The 23,536-nt window shown below is 40.3% G+C and overlaps 1 protein-coding gene across 1 annotated transcript in view; it reads right to left on the minus strand.

Moving 5' to 3' along the window:
• ADAMTS6 (ADAM metallopeptidase with thrombospondin type 1 motif 6) overlaps nucleotides 1-23,536 on the minus strand; it is a 433,529-nt gene that overhangs the window by 140,196 nt on the left and 269,797 nt on the right. Inside the window, exon 12 of the mRNA XM_089653457.1 lies at nucleotides 18,707-18,814. Coding sequence (XP_089509583.1) covers nucleotides 18,707-18,814 — 108 coding nt within the window. The remainder of the gene's footprint in view (nucleotides 1-18,706; nucleotides 18,815-23,536) is intronic.

Consider the following 23,536-nt stretch of genomic DNA (forward strand, 5'->3'; position numbering starts at 1 on the left):
GTTTCCATATGGCACACAGTCATAGCAAATTGCAAAAGCTTATCTATAACAGTTGTATGTAACCTTTAACTTAAAGTGGAACTCCACTCTCTCAATCAACATTGTGTATTTTGATTCTTTATGCTGCTAGCATTAGTAAATAGAAAGTAAAGTATATTATATTTACTTGTTTTAAACTCATTTCTTTAGTTATTTCCTAGTTTCCATGCATGGGCAAATGATGTCATATATCCAAGGAGTCTTCAGGAGGGGAGGAGCAGTTTTCTCAGCTAAACACGCCCTCCTGCCTGCATGCCTAAGCTAAGGGCAGATGGATTCCAGGAATTCTGCATGAATCATCTGCACTTACTTAAGATGGCAACAACCAGAAATTCTAGGGGAGTGTTTTTCTAATTGATTTCTCAACAAAATAAAACTCAGTAAGCCCACCCTCCTGCCTACATACCTGAGCTAAGGCCAGATAAATTCCAGGAAGTAAATGCTACATTAATCACTTGGCCTACTCAAGATGACCATGGCTAGAAATGTTGGGGGGGGGGGGGTTTTAAAGTGACTTTTCAGCAAACTAAAGCATGGAGACATGGATGGATGGGGGAGTTTGCTTTGAATATTAATAAATAGATGAAATACTGTTTTTGGTTTGTGGTGCTCAGATACAGTGTATTTCCAAATTAACAGTGAAGTCAGGAAGCCATCAGGCCAGTCTAGGAATCAGAGGGCCATGCTTCAACTGACTACAAGAAATGTTTAAAAACACAGTCAACATCTCTAAAACTTTAGACACACAAAGCGTTCCTTACATTTTTCTAGCCCTATGTGTGATCATATTACAGAACAAAAATATCTCTAGATGTCTGTCGCTTTAAATTGAATTTATTAAATTCAATCAAAACTGCAATTTTATCTTTCTGACAAAAAACAGGTGTAGAAACCAAACTGGAATTTGAATATATCACAAAATGTACATATTTACTAGGATGGTTCTGATCAGCTCAGTGATAAATTTCTACCAGCCAAATAGCAACTTTAAAAAGTGTTAATCTCCCATTTAGAAGCTACTTCTCAGCAAAATTCCCTGGATGTGTCTCCTCCCCCTGCTGGTGCCAGACAGCTGAGTCATCACTGAAGGAAATAGATACATGTGGTTTGTGACACCGACTGACAAGCTTAGAGTGAGATTTCAGTCTGAACTTTTTTGGCAGTATATGTAAAATTTGTATTTGTATTATACGTGGAACAGGTTCCAAAAGGAATTTTACTACAATCCTTGCCATCTACTTATGGGGTAGACTTGTTTTCTAATAAATTTCACTTATTGGAAAACTATATAGACCCAAAAATCCATAAAAGCACATTATCATACATAAAACAAGACTGTCTTTGGACCCGAGTTGTATTTCCATGCAGTCAGCACATACTAACAGCTAGTTAGTTTGTTGATAGGCAGAGATACATTTTCACCTTTCTAGACATATTTTACATAACTGAGAATGTTTACAAGAATACCATACAACATTTTGGGGGGAAAAAAATTCCTACAGAATCTGGCAAGGTTTATAAGTCAACCACATACGAAGAATCCCACCGCTTGCTAAAATACACCCAGACAAGATAGAATTGTAGTTAAATATTCAGTCCCACAGTCTTGGATTCATCTTGTTCACTGCTGGTTGCATGAAAGACTCTTTGTCATTCAGCTCACTGCCAAACGAATAACAGCCGCTTGGGTGTTCTAAGAGTTTTTTGTGGTTGCATAATGAATGATAAAATGAGAGAGAGCACTTTTCATGTCTTCCCAACAATTGAACCCATAGGGTAACCCCAATCCACAATAAAAAAAAATGCCTCTAGCAGTCTAATGGCATCTGATTGCTACAGAGAATCTGTATGGTTTCTTCAGGTCAAATACAGTAGCTCAACCCTCGTGCAATTGGCTATGTATATGCGAATGAAATTACGTCAGCCTGTGAAGAAATGCTGAGAAGACAAGAGAAGGCAGAGGGTGAGAGCCGGTCAGTGGGACTATGGCCAGATTCCCAGATGAGGCAGCTATGGGATTTCAGAAAGAGAAAAGCCACCATTCATAAAAATGAGAACAAAGTAAGTATAGCTGTAAAACAAATGGCACAGATTCACCAAATAAAGAAAGACCTGGAGACATTTCAACTAACTACAAATTAATTCAATTTTTTTTCTCCTCATTTCTAGAACAACTAAGTCCCAAAAAAGTCATCTTCTTTTGGATCCCAAGTCACTCCTATCTCACACATGCTGTCCTGTAATAAAAATCTCTTGGTCTTCATATAATTACTTCTATTAAAATCTTGCAAAGCAATTTGCTGCCAAGAAATGGAGGTTGATGTCTCTGCATATGCATAATAAAAGTGGTTGGGTAGAAGATAAGTCAATACACCTATCCCCTATACTGTAAGATTTGGGAGAAAAATAGTCTCAATTAATCAATAGTTCCTACAAGAATCAATCTTGTACTGGTTAGACTTCAGCAGAGAGAATTCTGATGGGTTTACTGCACTTAAAACTATCAGTTAAAGTGGATCTTCACCCTCAAATACAACTTGCCAACTTGACGCCTCTCCAACCCTCCTCTTTATGCAGAGCAATTTTTTTTCTTGTTTACTTTTTTTTCGGGAAAAAACTTCTGGCTAGCTCCCCAATGCACGTCATTCACCATGACATTATGCCCACTGTGCCTCCCGGGATATGCACATCACCTATCCAAGGATCCATAGTCCTTCATTAAGAAAGGAGGAGGAGGGGCAGGCAGAGCGCCGTGTCATCATAAGGCCCAGTGGCTGAACCCAGAAAGAGTTCACTTGCCTGCCCTTCATAAGGGAGGATGCGCATATAAACAGTCAAGCTGGCTATACACCAGTAGAATTTTGATCAACGAACCCTCATTTAATTTTCTTAGTGGGGTCGAATCTGCATTTGTTTTTGACCATAGTGATGAGAACATTTGAAGATGTAAAATGAAAAATTAATGAATTTCTAACAGTGGATGTAGTTTTCGATCACGAAATTACATTCATTTCAAAATCAAATGTTAGAAGCACACACAGTTTTAAAGTATTTTAGAATGACATTCATCCAGTCAAGTATACAAAGAATTTTCGTATGAATGTTTGTAGGGACATTTGTACAAACATTTGTTCAAAAATCTACTAATGTATAGCCTCTAGTGTTTGATATGGTGGGGCCATGCCAGTATAGACAATGCAAATGTCTATTATCTTTATCAATGTCAATATTAAAGGAATACTGGGTGAAAAGCTTCTATCCTGCCTAAATCCTCATTCTAACTTGACCAGCATATGCTGGTATCAATGGTCACCAGGACAAAGGTTGAATCTACCCAATGGGACACAGATAGCAATACAATGCTGACAGAGGTTCTAACCCTACCCTACTCTACCAAATACTACTGACTTTAAATATATTTTCATTTTGTCCCAATCATCAGAAATGGTAGATGTCCATGCAGCGGTGTCAGTATTCATTTCTAGCCCTTATAATCAGCAAAGTACTATTGAGTACCTCTGCTGTAACACTGTTTTCCCACCCTATGTGGCTACATGCACCCAGATTTCATACTGTGACTTTTGTACACTGTGGGGGAGAATTACTAAATCTGGAGCACTCAGAATTTAGTGCAGCTGTGCATAGTAGCCAATCAGCTTTTAACTTCAAGTATAAATAGTGTCTAATTATCTTGCTCCTGCTGAGTCTAAAATAATATTAATAAACTACCAGTGCTAAACTGGGGGGGCCGCAAGCAACAAAAGTACTCCCACAATGTAAATAAAAATATCCTAATAAGTGTCATGCTGTGCCTCCCTAGATATCACATACAAAAATACAAAATATGCAGAAATAATCAAATCCTCTCAATCACTAAAAATTCCAAAATTATACATCCATATAAATCAATCCACAAATCGTGTTATCATTGCATAACCTGTAAGCGGGCAGGTCCATGAGTGCAGGTGAGCACAGGAATGAACAGTGGTGGATATCACATGATCTGCATGGTTTAGAATATAATTTTGAAGAAATAAAATGTACACTTTATGAATTGTGGACATTTATTTTATCTTATTTATTTATATTTGGTCTCGCTGTCATATTTTTTAAGCACGATTATCATGTATTGGGATTTGGTTGTATTTTAAGAATACAATTAGTTGTGGATTGATTTATATGGATGTATAATTTTGGAATTTTTAGTGATTAATAGGATTTGATTGCTTATTTTTGCACATTTTGCACTTTTGGGTTTGATATCTAGGGAGGCACAGCACAACACTAATTTGGAAATTTTAACTTCAACTTGTTCAATGAACACTTGGAGGATGATTGGTTTCTAAGCAGAGCTGCACTTGATTTTGCACGTTCCGGTTTTAGTAAACCAACCCCTGTGTGTGCAGCGGATGAGGCAGCTATGGTCTGGTAATCAACTGAAGACACAGTAGAGGGACAGGTAAGAAGGAAAAAGGAGGGATGTCAGGGCAGAGAAACTTACTGTGGCCAGTAATGTTGGAAGGATTTCCATGTAGTGATGCACACACACCTTGTGAGCCTGCTTTCCATAGCAACTTGCAGAAGGATCCTTTTCTCCCTCACCGGAGAATTTTGCATGGAGGGGGGGCTAGCAGACAGCCGTCCTTGGAAATTGGGAGTAGGACCTTAATCTGGGATCTCAGGTGTGTTTGTGCTTTGAGGAAAGACTGTCCTCCTGTTTTTTTCTGACTTTCTGGGAGTATCCTGCACCCTTATTCACCTCTCTTCTGTATGAAGCACTGCAATAAAGCTACAAAAAGACATCCTCTAGCCTGTGCCTGTGTATTTGGTGTGCTTTGAGCTTGTGTCTATGCCTGAAAGCCTTTTGTCTGGGCCTGAAAGCCTGGTAAGGTAACCCTGGGTCATATTCAGTGACCCCTCAGGGGGGTAAGTGCTACAATTACATTACAATTTATAAGAGATCATGTAACGCATTCAAATTCTTGATTTTCCAATGTATCTTCCAACTGCTAAACATTCAAATTGCTAAAGATTAGCTGATCCAAGGAGACCTAGAGAAACATATAAATGGACCTGAACTCAAGCAGTGAAGATATGCTTTCTCATAGAAGATAATATTTAGAAATATTAATTGTGCTTTAGTCATTGAGCCTCGTAGACACATGTCTGCAGTAAGGGATCATTGAGGAAATTATAACCATGACTGCTAGTCTAACACGATCTCGAGTGAAGTTTATGATGTTATTCATGTGCTGTGTACTATTCCACTTTCTGGAGAGAAAACTGTATCTGGGGATATGCAGTGCGAGGATCTCTTGGCTCCTATTCCATTCATTCTGTGGATCTGTACATTAAGCACCTCTCCCAGTGCTTCTTGATTGTTACCCCACCAGTCATCAGGGGGGCAGCTCTGGCATGAGGAAGCAAAGCCCTGCTTCTACCAAAATGGTAGCCTCTACTGCACATAAATATACAGTATGTGTAGAACAAGGCATGAAAATTGCAGCAATGGGGAAAGGTTTAGCTGATCAGAGTCTATAGGCGATACTGGTGACTAGTCTTTAGTATGCTACTCGCCCTTTTGACAGCTTCCACGGCACAGGTTCTCCTTAAGCAGCTGTCCATAACAACCAATCAGTATCCTAGCTTTAATTGAATGAAAAATGAAATCAAGTGGGTAGTTATGGGCAATGACTCCACCTTTCTACAGATAACTATTGCTTGCCCTCATCTATAAGATAAACATAGCATGAGCACTTAACTGAAACAGATAGCAGTAAAGGAAGTTATTCACCGGCACTGGCTACAAATCCCTGTACAAACATATAAGTAAGTAGGTTTTACATACTTCTTAAAGGGCTTTTGTTACATGCGGTAGGGAGCAGTTTGCAAACTATACTTCTTATTTTTAGGCACATGAGCTTAAATACATTTCATCACCCAATTCAGCACATAAGCTGCCAATGACAAACACAAACCCGGATTAAACTGCTCCTAATTTGCCAGCACCACTCAGTGAAACTAAACTATACATGACCCGTACTTCACCAACTGAAAGCAAAGCCTGTTAAAGAGTTGTGTTTCATCTCCTTCTGATTTACAGAATGTTTGCGGATGAATAAATCAGAGTTCTCTGTCATGGTCTACATTATATTTATACGTCTGTGTTATTTATGGGTGAAAAAATAACCTTTTATAAATCCCCGTAAAATACAACAAACTCAGTAAATGACACATTATAGAATTACTAAATTTAAAATAGATTAAAACAAAAAATACCTAATGCAAGTACTAAATCATATTTCCTATTTTATACAGAGTAATGCTACACTTTTGCGGTATCCTGATATTTTATGTGTTTTGTTGGGGTTTATGCATAATTTAAACGATCCCGTTGATATAGTGATAAATGTAATGCTTTGAAAGAAGACAGTAGGGAAGGCTCCTTGTTCTTCCATTAGTGTATTTTGAACACACCTGCAGCAGAATTCAGTGCCCCTTTCCCCCCCATTCTAGGTAAAAGCCAGGCTATTCTGATTAAGCAAAGGTAAGCAAAGCCTGACCCCTACTGCCACCCACATATTCCTATTGGGCAGTAGGTAACTCATCATAGTAAAGGGACAATAAGAATGTGTGGGGATGAAAAGGAGTGAGCTAATTATCAGAAAGTGTTGAAAAGCAGGGACACTTAAATTAGAAGTGCCTGCTCTTTATAACTTTCAGCACTTTTTTTTTAATTTTGCATTTCTCCTCATTGTTTGTACGTACTATGACAGCACTAACAGGTTAGACTATGTTGCAGAGACATTCCTCAGCGAGTCTTGTTAACGGGTTTTAGCAATTTCATCATCTTGAATTATCCATGAAGCTTGATCTGTCTGTGCTGTCCAAATAAACACAAATGAGGCTAATGCAGGAAAGTTAAAACAGGAAAAATTTGATCCACTCACAAAGGTCGCAAGAGGGTGGACTTCTAAACTAAAGTGCCCAGACTTTGCACTGGAGTCCTTGCATGAGAAACCAGTCATTGATTCAACCTGCGTTCACCCAAAACTAAAACAGCACTGGGCAGATTTACAAATGATAGTTGCATATAACATACAGTACGTTAAGGTCAGCAATCAAAAATGTGAAAGCAAACACAAGGCTTATTTATAGTGAGGGGCTAGTAACCAGGATCCAACCATGATGGCGCAGGCTTGTGTTGAGTGGATGTTGGAAGGTAAATAAGGTTAACTTAGTGTTAGGACAATGCCATCACAGGAATAGGGCATCTCATATACACCAATCAATAAAAGTGGGACACAAATTGGATCCTGTTCACCCACTGCAACACAGGAACCTGGTTTTGCTACTTGTATATGACCATCTATTCTACTGGACCTCAGATATCATCGCCATCATCATTATCAAAACCTAGTGACCTAGGCTTTCTCTCTCTTCACCCCTATGGAGTTGGGCACAGCATAGAGAGCTTCTAGGAAACAGTTCACATTTATGGCTTTACAATTTCACTGTTTTACAGCCCCCCATAATTCACTGCAGAGGGGAAAAGAAAGTGGGTGAGAGATAGAAGCAGATATGCTCAGGAGAAACATTAGTGATAATTATCAGCTCAGGTCTTCTAACCAGTCCAGTTGAAGGTCCCCCTCAAGAGAGGATGGCTACCAAGCAATTGCCTGCCCCCATAAACAAGAAATGGCTTTCCTATCTGGTAGAAAAAAACAAGTTCATGCTACTGTCATCTTATGGCTATGAGCTGCTATAGAAATCCTCACTGTATTGCAGAGTGCTTCATAAACCTCAAAGTTCAGCATCACTGACCTAATAGTTTAGAAAAGGTGGGACAAGAGCCAATCAGAGCAGACAAATAGTGCTCGGGATTTTCTAACCTTTCTGATCTCTCTTAGAAAGAAAAATCTCACCAATAAATGGCTGGAACAGGGTCACTGTCCTCCCATGGCTATGGGTATCCAAGGGATTTACTGTAGCTTGCTATCAACTTTCTGACTTATGTCTATCATGTGATTTGTCCTGATTACCAGCTCAGTCCCAGATTATTAAGCAAAAGGTGATGGTTGAGAAGGATGTGTCATTTTCATTGTTATACTAAAGATCTAAACTCTGTTGGAAAAACAAGTACAATATGGCTGGAGAGCAAACCAGCTACAGTCAGTTATCACATATTAAAGAGACAAACTTTTTATGTCAGCAAAAATCTTTCCATAAGACTTTAAGTACATTTAATGTATTGTATGCATGTCATTTCCCTGTGAAAGCCTCTCCTCTGTAGAGATCCAAAAGATCTGAGAATACAATTGCGAACCACCATCTTGGAAGTGATGTCAGCAGCCCCAGAAAACTCAGCTGTCACTAAAGTGACAATCTATAGTATTCCCCTTTGTTCCTCCCCTAGCAGCTACATAAAAGTATATATAGGGAAATGAGGGAATGGGTGGAGAAGCAGGACCAGTATAGACACTTACAGAGGAGGAGAGGGCTATGACGTGCAGGTGGTAGGGGGCTGAGCTAGGGAAATTGACTCTTCTGAAGTAGTCAAATTTTATAGGGTCAATTGGAGGAGGTAAAAAAGTAATTCAAGTAAAGGAAAACATTATCAGTAAGCATTTAAAACACTTAATAAAATATTTTTTGGTACTTTAACCTGTATTTTAGGTTGGTGACAGGGCCTCTTTAAAGTAAAGTAACCAACCTTACCCTAGCTCTACTTCTATATTCCAAATTCAGTGACTGGAGACCGATGCTCTGCCTGATGCGTTTATCCCTCCAAATGAAAGTTCACAAAGTATAAAGCCGGCCACTCGGTGTACTCTTGATAAATGAATTCTTTTTTGGTAATAAAAGAATTCCTTTATACTTTATGGACCTCTTTAAAGTAAACCTTTAGTGAGAGAAACATACTTGGTGCCAATGTGAAAATGGTACCTCAAAACACTAACCCAGAACAATTATGCAGACAAAGACTTCTGGTTTTACTTTGCATTTCATTATCTGTACACCTATTCTGGAGCAGCAATTCTGAAAGCAGTAAGTCAATGGGTCAGCTTAACAGCCAGGCAACTGGTATTATCAAAAGGAGGAAATGCCAGCCCCCATATTTCTCTTAAAAAAGATTACTTTTAGATATTTACATTTTGAAACACAACTTTTATATTCCAAAGGACATATTATTAGTTAAAGGCAACTGTAAAATTATCCCAAAATTAAATGGTGCTTTTGTCCTAATTTATTTGATTGTGTCCCTTTAATGACCAATCAATTCAGTATGTTATGCTAACAAACAGTATCTCAAGTCGGCATGGAAAAGCCACTCTAAGCCACACTAAGTGACAGCAGGTCAGAGTTTCTGAATGAAGCCGTCAGCAAGGATTAATAAAGTGTGACAGCTGCCTAAAAGCTTTCATTCTCTTTATTTAAACATCAGCTTGCAAGTCAAAGTGCAGTATAATCTTTGTTGAAAATAGCCTGACTAATATAGCAGGAGTCAATGCTAAGACCAGATGACAGTGGCCATTGTCTGACACAAATCCAGTCTGCAGCTCTATTTCATGGGTCACTTTTACAGCCCTAGCATCCATTTGTAAAATACACTCCTCTACCAACTATTTGTTTTTTTACAATCTCATTACATTACAGATTTCTGACCAACTATGGAGGGCAATTTAGAACAACGATGTTTAGTTTCCCAAAACAAAAATTAACTCTGCTTTAATTAAAGATTTAAAGTGGCATTATGCCCAGCAATTAAAAATATACAGCTTACTAATTCTTAAATGTGCTGGCTGCATTCGTTTTCTATTTTTAGGCTTTTTTCTTTATTTTCATCTGGTGATCTGATCAGTAACACACTTCCTTTCTTAGAATGTCTCCACACTGAAGGAGCAATGGAGACACCTTTGGAAAGCAGCAATGCCAGTCTGGGGAGAGGGTAGTATTAGATGCACTAGTAGACTTAGATGGACTTGACAAACAAATAGAAGCCGAACTGCAGCTAACACTTTATAAGTAGTTGCAGCAACAGTTTATTTTTCTTTTGCTCTTCTCCAGAGCCTCACCCATCCTCTGGAACTCTCTACCCCAATCTATCAGACTATCGCCTACTCTGCCCACTTTTAGGTGATCTCTGAAAAACTATCTCTTCAGGGAAGCCTATCCTGCCTTCAGCTAATAACCAAATCTTCTATTTCTCCTATCAGTTCATCTCCCACAGTTATTACCTTTTGTACCACCAGCCCCTCCCTCTTAGATTGTAAGCTCCAAGGAGCAGGGCCCTCCTAACCCTCTTGTATTGAACTGTATTGTTGCTGTATTGTCTCCCTTTATATTGTAAAGCGCTGAGCAAACCGTTGGCGCTATATAAATCTGGTATAATAATAATAATGATGACTTTGGGTTGTATTATAATAGTGAGATTATTACTGCTTTTTCATTTAAAGTGTGTACAGTTCTCTTTACACATTAGACACTAGTGGAGAGGAACCTCCTGCTATCCAATCCCCAGTCCCTTAGTCTTCCTCTATACCCGCCTGTCACACTTTTCAGAGTCACTACTATCTTATGGGTCAGTATTTCACATTGTAATATACTCCATATGTTTATATGACATGGGTTACATATGTAAATTGTTTGATTATTATATAGTGAATAACCTGTTATTTCTCTCTATATTTAGTCTGTATTCATCACACCCTTATTATTATTATTATACAGGATTTATATAGCGCAAACAGTTTGCTCAGCGCTTTACAATATAACAGGAGACAATACAGTAACAATACAGTTCAATACAAGAGGGATTGGAGGGCCCTGCTCCTTGGAGCTTACAATCTAGGAGGGAAGGGCTAGTGGTAAAAAAGGTAGTATCTATGGGGGATGGACTGGTAGGAAGAGTAGAAGATTCCATTATTAGCTGAGGGCAGGATAGGCTTCCCTGAAGAGAGAGGTTTTCAGAGATCGCCTAAAAGTGAGCAGAGTAAGCGAGTCCTAGAGATGAGCATGGGAGGAGGAGACAAGGGAGCTAGAGAGCAGGAGGTCCTGCGAGGACCAGAGAGTACGGTTTGGGTGATATTTGGAGACAAGATTGGTGATGCAATTTGGGGAAGAGTTATAAATGGCTTTATATGTTATTGCTAATGTTTTGAATTTTATCCATTGGGCAACAGGAAGCCAGTGGATGGATTGGCAGAGAAGGATAGCAGATATGGAATGGTTAGTGAGGTGGATGAGTCTGGCAGCAGCATTCATGATAGACTGAAGAGGGGATAGCCTGCGATGAGGTAGGCCAATGAGGAGGGAGTTACCATAGTCAAGGCGAGAGATAACAAGGGAGTGAATAAGTTACTTAGTAGTTTCCGAGGTTAAGAATGGTCGTATCTTGGAGATGTTGCGGAGGTGAAGTCTACAAGATTTGGACATCGATTGGATTTGGGGCTCAAAGGACAGATGGGAGTCTAGGATTACACCTAGCACCCTTGAATGAGGGGAGGGACTGATGGTTGTGTTATTGATCTTGATGGAGAAGTCAGGGGAGGGGGCACTGGCTGGAGGGAATACTAAGAGCTCAGTTTTTTAAAGATTGAGTTTGAGGAAGTAGAGTTACATCCATGCCGATATGTCGCTTAGTAGGTTAGTAATGTGAGAGGAGACTGAAGGGGTGAGGTGAGGAGTAGAAACATAGATTTGTGTGCCATCAGCATAGAGATGGTACTTAAAGCCATGGGAGTTTATCAAGTGACCAAGGGAGGAGATGTAGATGGAGAAGAGTAGGGGTCCAAGGACGGAACCTTGAGGGACCCCTACAAAAAGAGGGAGTGAAGAGGAGGAGCCAGAGTTATAGGTAACACTGAAGGAGCGCTGTGATAGGTAGGAGAACCAGGAGAGAGCAGAGTCTCTAAGGCCAAGAAAGTGGAGTTTTTTTAGGGGGATGGTCAACCATATCAAAAGCCACAGAGAGGTCAAGTAGTAAGAGTACGGAGTAGTGGCCATTGGTTTTAGCAGTAGGTAGATCAATAGTGCGTTTTAGTAGGCCAGTTTCAGTGGAGTGTAGTGAGCGAAAGCCAGACTGTAAAGGGTCAAGAAGGTTGTTGTCAGTGAGGTAGGAGCTCAGGCGATTATAGACTTAGCATTCTAAGAGTTTAGAGGTAAACGGGAGCAGGGAGATGGGTCTTAAGTTGTTGAGGTTGTGGGGTCCAGGGAGGGCTTTTTAAGTATGGGAGTGATGTGTGCATGCTTTAGAGGGGAGGGGAAGGCACCGTTAGAGAGGGAGAGATTGAAGATGTGAGTGAGGGAGCATAGGATGGAAGAAGAGGGTGACCGTAGTAGTTGTGAGGGGACAGGATCCAGGGGGCAGGTAGTGAGACGGGCTTCCGAGAAAACCTTAGTGACCTCTTCAGTAGTAGCAAGGTCAAAAGAGGAGAGTGTTGAGGGAGATTTAGTATGAGGTATGCTAAGTGGGATGGATGTCTGTGCAGTGGAGATGCCCCTACGAATTGCATCGATCTTGTTTTTGAAATGATTTGCAAGCTCATGAGCAGTGAGTGAGGTACTGGGTGGAGGTGGAGAAAGTAGAGAAGAGACAACGAGGACTGGATGACAAGCTATTGATAAGAATGACAAAGTAGGCTTGTTTGGCAGCATGGAGGGAGGAATTGTATGTTAATAAAGCAGATTTATATAGGGTGAATGCTTGGTGAAATTTGTTTTAAGCCACAATCGCTCCAGCGCACAACTATGTCATTTAAGATTTCTGGTGTCATCAGTCTGCCACAGTTGTAATGGTTGGGGCCTGATGTTGTTAGAGGAGCAAGTGAGTCTAATGCGGATGAAAGCGAACTGTTGTAGACAGTAGTGGCCAGGTCAGGGCAGGACAGGGGAGAGATTCTGTCATAGAGGTGGTCAGTTACAGAGTGGAAAGGAGCAGGGTTCAAGTTGTGAAGGTTTCTGCAGGTAATTGTTTGCTGCTTGGAGGGATAAGTGTTTGAAGATGAGGACACTGTGAAGGTGATGAGATTGTGATCAGAGAGAGGAAAGGGGGTGTTTGTGAGGTTGTAGGGAGTGCAAAGATGGGAGAAAACAAGGTCTAATGTATTCCCATCAGAGTGAGTGGAGGACTGTGTCCATTGTGCTAATGCAAAAGATGAGGTTAGGTTGAAGAGTTGGTATGTAGCCGGGTTGTTGACATTAATGGGGATGTTAAAATCTCCCAGAATGATAGTGCGTAGTTCAGAGGAGAAAAAGTAGGGTAGCCAGGCAGAGAAATCATCAAGAAAGCGAGACACAGGTCCAGGAGGCCGATAGATCACTGCAATCCTCATCGAAATGGGAGAAAACAGCCGAATGCAGTGACTCTTGAAAGAAGAGAAGCATAGAGAAGGGAGGGTTAGGGAGGACTTGAAAGGTGCTTAGTGGGGATAGAAGCAAACCAACCCCACCTTCTTTCCAACCACTGGGTCTGGGTGAGTGGGTCCAGAGGAGGCTTCCATAGGAAAGTGCTGCAGGAGAAGAAGAATCTGCTGCTTGAAGCCAGATTTCTGTAATTGCTAGTAGGTTAAGGGAGCGGGAGACAAAAAGGTCATGGACAGAGGTGAGCTTATTACAGACAGAGCGGGCATTCCAGAGCGCACATGAAAAAGGGAGGATGGTTTTTGGGAGCATGGGGACTGATATTAAATTGAGGGGATTGCGGCTATTCCTGGAGGAAAGAGGGTGTCTGGTGTGGGGGTGAAATAGTGGAGGACCAGGGTTTGGGGAGCTATCCCCAGAAGTTAGAAGAAGAAGGGTGAGGAAAGTAACATGGGAGCGGAATGTACACGCGTGTACATGCCTTCCAGTCCTGGTGTTTGGGTCAGCAGGAGAGTGAAATATCAGCAGGAGGTGATGAGAGCAATAGTAGGGAGATGGTAGCAGTGAGGGTGATATGTATAAGTTTTGGGGTGGAGCAGGGGGGTGAAGAAATTAGATTTTGGGAATGCAGGATAGTAATATGAAAAGAAGGAGTAGAGGTGGCATATTAAAAGGTAGATGGTGTGGAACTCTCTGTTGTATCTTCCTGCTGTTTGAGTTATCCTGCTTTAGTTAAACTGCTGTGTTCAACTGCAGCTTAACACTCCAGCAAAAATCGTACTCAAGCAGAAAACTGCACTCCATCTGTGACTGTGCCCCCCTGTCTGTAATCTCCCTCCATGAGCTGATCTAAATTTATAGGGAGATGTTCAAATGAGCAACTCTTCTCCGCCCCAATTAGAAACTGATAAGGATCACATGAATTGGGGGGGGGATGTTTCTCAAATTGACCAGACACAGGCCAGAGTCATAAAAGAAGTGCAACAAAAGGTGAGAATCAATCAACACAAACAGACCAAAATATATACACTATTTGTTCTGAGATTTACAGAAAGTCTATGCATTACTGAAGTTACAGTTTAGAATGGAGAGGAGAGCAGATGAGAGCAGCATATACCCAGAGATAGCAGAAGTCTATGCGTTGCTGAAGTTACAGTTTAGAGTGGAGAGGAGAGCAGCTGAGAGCAGCAATTTAACCAGAGATAGCAGAAGTCTATGCATTGCTGAAGTTACAGTTTAGAGTGGAGAGGAGAGCAGCAATTTACCCAGAGATAGCAGAAGTCTATGCATTACTGAAGTTACAGTTTAGAGTGGAGAGGAGAGCAGCTGAGAGCAGCAATTTACCCAGAGATAGCAGAAGTCTATGCATTGCTGAAGTTACAGTTTAGAGTGGTGAGGAGAGCAGATGGGAGCAGCAATTTACTTGCAAAGTCCTTGGTTTTAGCAGAGTTCAGTTAAGGACGAACAAGGTGTTATCGGCTCTACTAACTTGACAGATGTTCCTTGGTTGATCGTACACGACAGCTGATGAAGTATTGAATTGCAAAACACGTTGATATATTTGAGTCTGGACAAGCGCACCTGTGTATATATAACTATTATCCTAGGACAGTGCATATAGATACAGGCTAGCTGATGTACCAGTCCAGTAGAGGGTAGTTGTGAAGGATTTGATTTTAAGTAACTGAATGTATATATTGTTTTTTAGTAATAACATGATGTATTCACAATAAACTTAACTTTGTTTTATATATTATTGTCGCCTGTTGTGCATATAAAGTCCATTTTATAGAAGTTGGCGGGGGCTCTCTCTGTCTCCTCCAGTATATTTCTGTTCTATTATACTTACCAGCCCTATGGCTCTAAGGTGCCTAGTATTGACCATCATGTATACATATTCTTGCATTGCTTTCTGTAACCCTACTCAAATATCTGGGAACTGTGTGGGCAACTTACGAGCATGCCTTGTTTTTTCCACATTCACACTTGTGCAACTCCAAAGTCACATGATTTTTAATGTGAATTTTGAGCGAGACTATAATGAAATTTTTAGTGCAACTTTGATCTGACGTTACACTCTCTGAATCAAAGTTACATCAAAAGTTGCACCAAAGTAGTTCAGGTAGCTTTTGAAAGTTGCTGCTGCTTTAAGCTGCACCAATTTGAATGGGTGCCATTGAAAAGAACGGCATGCAACTTGCCATGCAACTTTGATGTCCAAAGTCGCTTGACAAGTCGCACAAGTTTGAATAGAGACTAACTGCTTCCCACAATTTACATTCAAAGCATGGCGTGAATAATTGTCACATTTGTGTGTGCTCTAAGCTGAATTGTCAAGCCATCAAATGGCCAGTATCACAACTGATCAAATGTGCAGCAATATGGCAACTGCCAATCAAACACAGGCTAAAATGGCAGCTTCCTTGGCTGTAAAGGATAGGAGCTTAGTTCCACTTTAAATAGGTATGGCTCAATAGATATGTTTAAACCAGTATGGATTAATTATAGTGACCATGATAAAATAGAGACAGGTTTTTACTGACATCGCAAAAACAATCGGTTATAAATCTTCAAAACGCCTCTCCTTAGCTCATTATACAAAGGGGCATAACTATGCTAACATTGCTAACTATGATTAAATGATAGAGAGTGGCTAAAAACATTGTTAAGGTGTTTATAAAATAAAATACAATAATTTTCTTCGAATATTTTTTGAAATGTGACACTACATAAAAATAAATTATAAATATGAAAAAAGTTTAATCATCTACAGCAAAATATGACGTATGCACAAATGAAGCCTTCTAAAATATATACAGGCTCATTTACAAAGTCAGCGTGACCAGCAATAACACCAAGCAGAAAACGGGTAGCAGCACATACACCCTCATTGCATAGGTCCTTTGCATTGCAAAGGAGCAGACAGCAAATATATACACTGGACTGTCCAATACAAAGTCAAATGGCAACTAACTTGAAGTTCAGGTGTTATAAAACCTGGAAAAATATGTGACTGATCACAAAATTATAAGAGTTGCGGTTTTTTTCACCTGGTTCAGACATCAGCCAGGAGTACACACCCAATACCTACAAACACAAATGTTAACTTCTCCATACCCCTTTAGGCTCCATGCACAGTAGAATTTTTTTAAGTTCGTAGAAGCTGTTATCAGCAATTTTTTCTGCTCCTAGAAGCTAAATAGAGTTATCTTATGTGTCCATGCACACTTTTTTAGGCTAGTAGCATTTTTCAAGTGTAGCACTACCCCCTAAGGATTGCTGATGAATTAGGGTCCCCCTATAGTTTTGACCAGCCAGTCACTTAGCATTTCCCGCACAAGCTTTCATCCGGAGTCAGAAATCAGTCCTTGAGCATTTGTTTTGTTATTTTATTAAGGGGATTAGAACTTGGATAGGTTAAGTGATGTACAGGATGCCCAAAGAAACCGAAATCTGAGGACAACTCCTGAACTATTCACAACTTCTCTTTTTTGACAGTCTCTGTTCGAGTGCTAGCCAGCAGCTCCAGTTGTACCATCCCAGACCATAGATGAACTCCACTTCAACCAGCAATCTGGAGACTTTCTTCCTGAGCAGGGGGTCTGGCTCCTGGGCCTTAGCAGAAGGCAAATCTGGTTTCCCACCAGAGTGCTCCTTCCCCTATCTGCCCAGGGGGTACAGGTGTACTCACGTAGATCCTCTCCCGTACCACTTGCGGGATGGATGCTGGTACCCGGCCTATCAGCTGAGCTGCTCCTTCCCTGCCATACAGGTGGTCTTGCTCAGGGGACTAGTGAGTCCCAAGTTTTCCCCTCTTTCCAGCTCTTGGCTCACAGGCAGGCCCCATCCCACCAGGCCTTCAGGCAGCCCTCCTCCTCCAGACTCACATCTTCCTGCTCCACATTCTTCTCCCACCACCACACTCCTGCTACTGAGCAGGCTCTTCACAGTTTTTAAGGCAGTCCAGCCCCTTGCCAAGCCTCTTGTTGGTCCCTCAAAAGTGCAGCCAACCACTCCTCAGATCCACCCACTGCCTCCAAGGCCCTCCTCTGAAAGCCTCAGAGCAAGGGGAAACTCCAGAGGGGCTGACCTGCAGAGTCTCTCAGCCCTGACCACAATTTGACCCCTCTGGCTATCTCACCTGAGCTGCTAATCAGTTCTTAACTAACCATTAGGGTATAGCTCCCCCTAGCTAAACTAGAAGGGTGCTACACAAGCTTCAGGGTTTAGAAGCAGAAAAAAAAAATGTTTTGTAGAGTTTTTTGGAGTGTTTTTCCAGCAGAAAAAAAATGCTGAATGCTCCTAAATGCTACTAAAAAGCTCTTAACAACTTTTTTCTAGTATTTTTCCTATGTGTACGTGTACTGTAAAAATGCTAATAAAATGCTAAGGCTCCTAAACGCTTCTAAAAACTACAAAAACGTTTACTGAAATGCTACTAAAAACCGCTATTACCACCGTTTTTTAGCCAGCGTTTTTTCTAGTGTGCATGGAGCCTTAAGCAGCAGAGACACAAACACACATCTAAGTACATTTATTTCTCTTTCCAAATTTATATTGAGTTTATGTACTTTGTCATTTCAATGGAATAATTTTTTTTCTTACCACAGACATAAGATGGCAACTGGATCGAAAAAAAATATTAGACAAACAAATGAAGTCACAATTGTACAAAAGTGTCAGATGAATGCAGGTTCACATTTTATGAGCATACAAGTTTGCATGTTCTGCAGATTCCCTGAGCACCAACCAACAGACGTCCCACTGCAGACATCATCCATCTGGTGTCTGTATGTACCTACAGAAGTCACTATATCATCACACAACTGCTCTGAAATTGTTAGGAGACTATGTCTTCATGTGTCTTTAGGGTAGAAGGTTTACAGCTGATCTGCGTCTAGTTAGTACAGGTTAAAACAAATCCTTGATTTCTTCCTTTATGACTTTAATTAAAATAATTGCAAGGAGCACTCAGGGTCTATCTAAATTTCTTGTCTTATGGAGCATTCCGTATCCACCATGGGATAGGCTAATCATAGACATTTTTGGGGCTAAGGGATGGCAAGGATATAAAACTGGCTTTAAGTCATTGTCAGCATGGATGGATGGATAATTAGATAGAGAGATGGATGGCTGAATAGATGGACAGAAGGAAAGATAAAAAATATACAAAGAAAGTTTGACTTCTGAAAATATGGACAATAGATTTTACAGTAACATATGGTAATACTTTGTTCATAATATTCCTCATGATTTCACTTTTTTTAAAACCCTGTAAAGAGGAACTAAAAGAACATAGACTTGCCCCTTTCTCTATGCTTCCAGTCTGGCAGAGGGTCCCTTCAGCAGCAGGAATGCTGTTTGTAACACATCTGTTACTTTTGCTCAGACACCAGAGCTCTCTACACACTTCCTAGGAAAGAAGGCAGAAGCAAGTTGGTCAGAATTATAGATACAGTCTGTTTAACATATTTCACTACATTTATTAAGGTCCATGCACATGGCTAAGAAATGTATGGCTTTAAAAAAAAAACAATTCTTTGGACAGAGAAAACATCGCTCATATGGAGTGTTTTTGTACAAATGTTGAGGAGCGTTTGGGACCCCTCGTGTATCACATTGTATTGTTATTGTACTATCACATGTTCTGTCTCCCTTTGTAATGTACAGCGCTGAGCGAACTGTTGGTACTTTTTTGGCATCACCCCTTTTGAGAATGCACTTTGTGTGCGAAACGCGTTGAGGAGGAGCCACACACGCCTGAGATGCCTCCATAACCATCCAGCTGGTTAGTGTTCTGAATAGTTTGAACGATTTTACTATATACCTTATACACTTGATCGGCGAAGGCCTCCAAGTTCTTTTTTATGTATGTTCATTACTTTTATTACCCATAAAATCTGAGATTTTGACCTACTACATTATGGCCACTATTCTCTGCTCCACATCGAGCATTTAATCCCCCAGGACCCTATGGTGACCACCCTGAGGCCCAGAGGAGAGTGACTCATATGTGTCGACCCCCACTGCAGCTTCCACCAGTAGAGAAGACTTCTAAAGGTGCCAATATTGTGTAATAACCTGCCCAGTGTGAGCTGCACCTTCCATAGGAGAAAAGGGGACCTCTGGCTTATATTATTGCGCTTTCATATTGCGCATCTGGTGAGTGGGCATTTCTTATATTTCCTGCACGGTTTTTGAGTGAGTGCCTCACTGGGAAGTAACAAAGTCACCGTTTCATCTATTAGTCACTATCATTGGACATTATTTCTTTGGACTTCACACTGTATATTTAGGTTGTGGTTAGCCTTATATCCAGTGTAAATATAAAGTTTATCAGCGCCGCACTATTTTATAATTTATATGCTCGAGAGGTTTATGGTTTCCTTTTAGTGTATCAGCTGCTTATGTTCTTATCATAGCACTCGCAGAACTACTTCTATTCCTATTGTTATTGTACTGTCACATGTTCTGTCTCCCTTTGTAATGTACAGCGCTGACGAACTGTTGGCGCTTTATAAATACTGTATAATAATAATAATTTAGGATAACATTGAGCTGCTTCTACAGGCAAAATGTCAAACTCCTGTAGAAACAGCATTGTTTAAGCCCAATGTGCATGGAGCCTTAAAGTGGGCATTAAACTTAACACTTTACATGAGTACTGCAAATGTCAGCATTACCAAATCACATTATCATATTGAATAAAAAAAAGAACCAGTCGCTTGCAATGCATATAAAAAACACTGCCCCCAAGCTCCTTTGTTTTACCCAAAGTCTAGGCAAAGATCCAAGGGTCCCTAGCTACTAGGAGCATTGTGAGTCTTTCTCATATTTTGTGAATGCAGAATTTTTGTTTTAATCAGGGAGACAGTGGGGTTGATTTACTAACACAGGAGTGCAAAATCTGGTGTAGCTGAGCACGGTAGCCAATCAGCTTCTAACTTCAACTTGTTCAATTAAGATTTGACAATTGAACCTGGAAGCTGATTGGTTACTATGCAGAGCTGCACCAGAATTTAAACTCTCCAGTTTTAGTAAATCAACCCCTTGTCTGACTTAGGGCTCATGCTGATCAACATTTTTCCAAATTTTGTGTCTGGCTTAACTCAATGGTGTGTGGTATGAGAAATGTTTGTAGATACAGTGGGGATCGAAAGTTTGGGCACCCCAGCTAAAAATTTGTATTAATGTGCATAAAGAAGCCAAGGAAAGATGGAAAAATCTCCAAAAGGCATCAAATTACAGATTAGACATTCTTATAATATGTCAACAAAAGTTAGATTTTATTTCCATCATTTACACTTTCAAAATAACAGAAAACCAAAAAATGGCTTCTGCAAAAGTTTGGGCACCCTGCAGAATTTATAGTATGCACTGCCCACTTTGCCAAGCTGAGACCTGCCAGTGTCATGGATTGTTCTCAATCATCGTCTGGGAAGACCAGGTGATGTCAATCTCAAAGGTTTTAAATGCCCAGACTCATCTGACCTTGCCCCAACAATCAGCACCATGGGTTCTTCTAAGCAGTTGTCTAGAAAACTGAAACTGAAAATAGTTGACGCTCACAAAGCTGGAGAAGGCTATAAGAAGATAGCAAAGCGTTTTCAGATGTCAATATCCTCTGTTCGGAATGTAATTAAGAAATGGCAGTCATCAGGAACAGTGGAAGTTAAAGCAAGATCTGGAAGACCAAGAAAAATATCAGACAGAACAGCTCGCAGGATTGTGAGAAAAACAATTCAAAACCCACGTTTGACTGCACGATCCCTCCAGAAAGATCTGGCAGACACTGGAGTTGTGGTACACTATTCCACTATAAAGAGATACTTGTACAAATATGGTCTTCATGGAAGAGTCATCAGAAGAAAACTTCTTCTACGTCCTCACCACAAAAATCATCGTTTGAACTTTGCAAATTAACATATAGACAAGCCTAAAGCATTTTGGAAACAAGTTCTGTGGACCGATGAGGTTAAAATTTAACTTTTTGGCAGGAATGAGCAAAGGTACGTTTGGAGAAGAAGGGGCACAGAATTTAATGAAAAGAACCTCTGTCTAACTGTTAAGCATGGGGTTGGATCAATCATGCTTTGGGGTTGTGTTGCAGCCAGTGGCACAGGGAACATCTCACGAGTAGAAGGAAAAATGGATTCAATAAAATTTCAGCAAATTTTGGATAGTAACTTGATGCCATCTGTGAAAAAGCTGAAGTTAAAGAGAGGATGGCTTCTACAAATGGATAATGATCCTAAACACACCTCAAAATCCACGGGGGATTACATCAAGAGGCGTAAACTGAAGGTTTTGCCATGGCCTTCACAATCTCCTGACCTCAACATAATTGAAAATCTATGGATAGACCTTAAAAGAGCAGTGAGTGACAGACAGCCCAGAAATCTCAAAGAACTGGAAGACTTTTGTAAGGAAGAATGGGCAAAGATACCTCAAACAAGAATTGAAAGACTCTTGGCTGGCTACAAAAAGCGTTTACAAGCTGTGATACTTGCCAAACGGGGCAGTACAAGATATTAACTCTGCAGGGTGCCCAAACTTTTGCAGACGCCATTTTTTTGTTTTCTGTTATTTTGAAAGTGTAAATGATGGAAATAAAATCTAACTTTTGTTGACATATTATAAGAATGTCTAATCTGTAATTTGATGCCTTTTGGAGATTTTTCCATCTTTCCTTGGCTTCTTTATGCACATTAATACAAATTTTTAGCTGGGGTGCCCAAACTTTCGATCCCCACTGTATTTTTAAAGCATGCAATAAATGTAATTATTGTTGCCTAATGAGAGCAGGCAACTCGGACTTCCTACAATGGGACATAAAAAGCTTCCGGAATGCCATATTATAACACACGTAGTTAAACACAGAATTTTTATGGCACCCTCTATCAGTAAATCATGTTGTCAGCCATACTGTATACAGACACTAGTAACTAAGGATAATCTCATTAGTTAATCATGCAATTGAACATAGATCTTGATCAAGAGAAAGCATACACTCTATATTTTCAAAATCATTGCTAATCTTCACTGTATCATCATGTACAGTTACAAAGGCATAAATTACCTAGGGAAACCAGTGAATATGATCAAATTGTGATATTTCTGTAAAAATGCTATTTTTGGGGCTAGGTCACACAAACCACTCTGATCTTCTTTATATGTTTAGTATGCTAAACCAAAACTTTTTAGAAGGGTTACAACCCAAGACCAATTATACTCTACTGTCTGTGTCTCAATGGGGAGATTGCCCTTCACTTCCTGTCTTCCTGAGATGAAACAGGAAATGAGAGAAAATCTCTACAAAGTGATGATTCCACTCATAAACAGCTGTCACTGGAACAGTTAGCAAATGTATGTATCTTCTTTGTCCTCATACCTTCCTTTCCTCACAGGTGACACAGAGGTCTTCACATCAAAACCAGGAGGAGGGATCTAAGAGGGAGTCTTTCCCCATACATAGGGTGCTGGATTTTGAAGCCAGCTCTGATTGGCAGTGAGGGGCAGGGTTATCAGTGGTTATAGTGCTGATAACCCTCCTCATCATCATGTATGAGATGCAGCCCTGTGTAGCTGCTGAGGGTAACAATTATGTAGTAAATTCCCTGCAGTCCCTGCAGAAAAGGGGGTCACTGGCAGGACCACTAAATATTAATTTATGTTGTTTTAATGAAATTTTAATTTGAATACTGCACAATGATATTTATATAAAAATATATGCACAACACGTCATTTTAAATGAGAGTATAGTTTGATTATAGGGTTTGGCAGGGTGAACAAGAATAAACGCTATAAAAACTACTTAATACTGCAAAGTATAGCACTGCCTACAGAAAACCCTGATCTCAGTTCGGCCAGTCAGTAAAGGCATGGAGGACTTCACCACATGCCCTATATGGTCAAACATTTGTGGACACTTGACCGACATACCTATATGAGCTTGTCTGGACATCCCATTCCAAAACTATGGCCATTTTTGTAAAGTTGGCCCCCATCTGAGGCATTAGTAGTCCTCAACCCTTCCAGTAAGGCCTATCAAAAGATTTGAGATGGTGTGTGGGAATGTGTGCCCAGTTAGCCAAGATCTGATGTTGAACAAGAAGACTTGATTTGCAATTGGCAT

This window comes from Staurois parvus, unplaced genomic scaffold (genome assembly GCF_062004578.1).
Source record: "Staurois parvus isolate SC_StPar_1 unplaced genomic scaffold, SC_StPar_1.0 ptg000714l, whole genome shotgun sequence".
In the NCBI taxonomy this organism is placed as follows: domain Eukaryota; kingdom Metazoa; phylum Chordata; class Amphibia; order Anura; family Ranidae; genus Staurois; species Staurois parvus.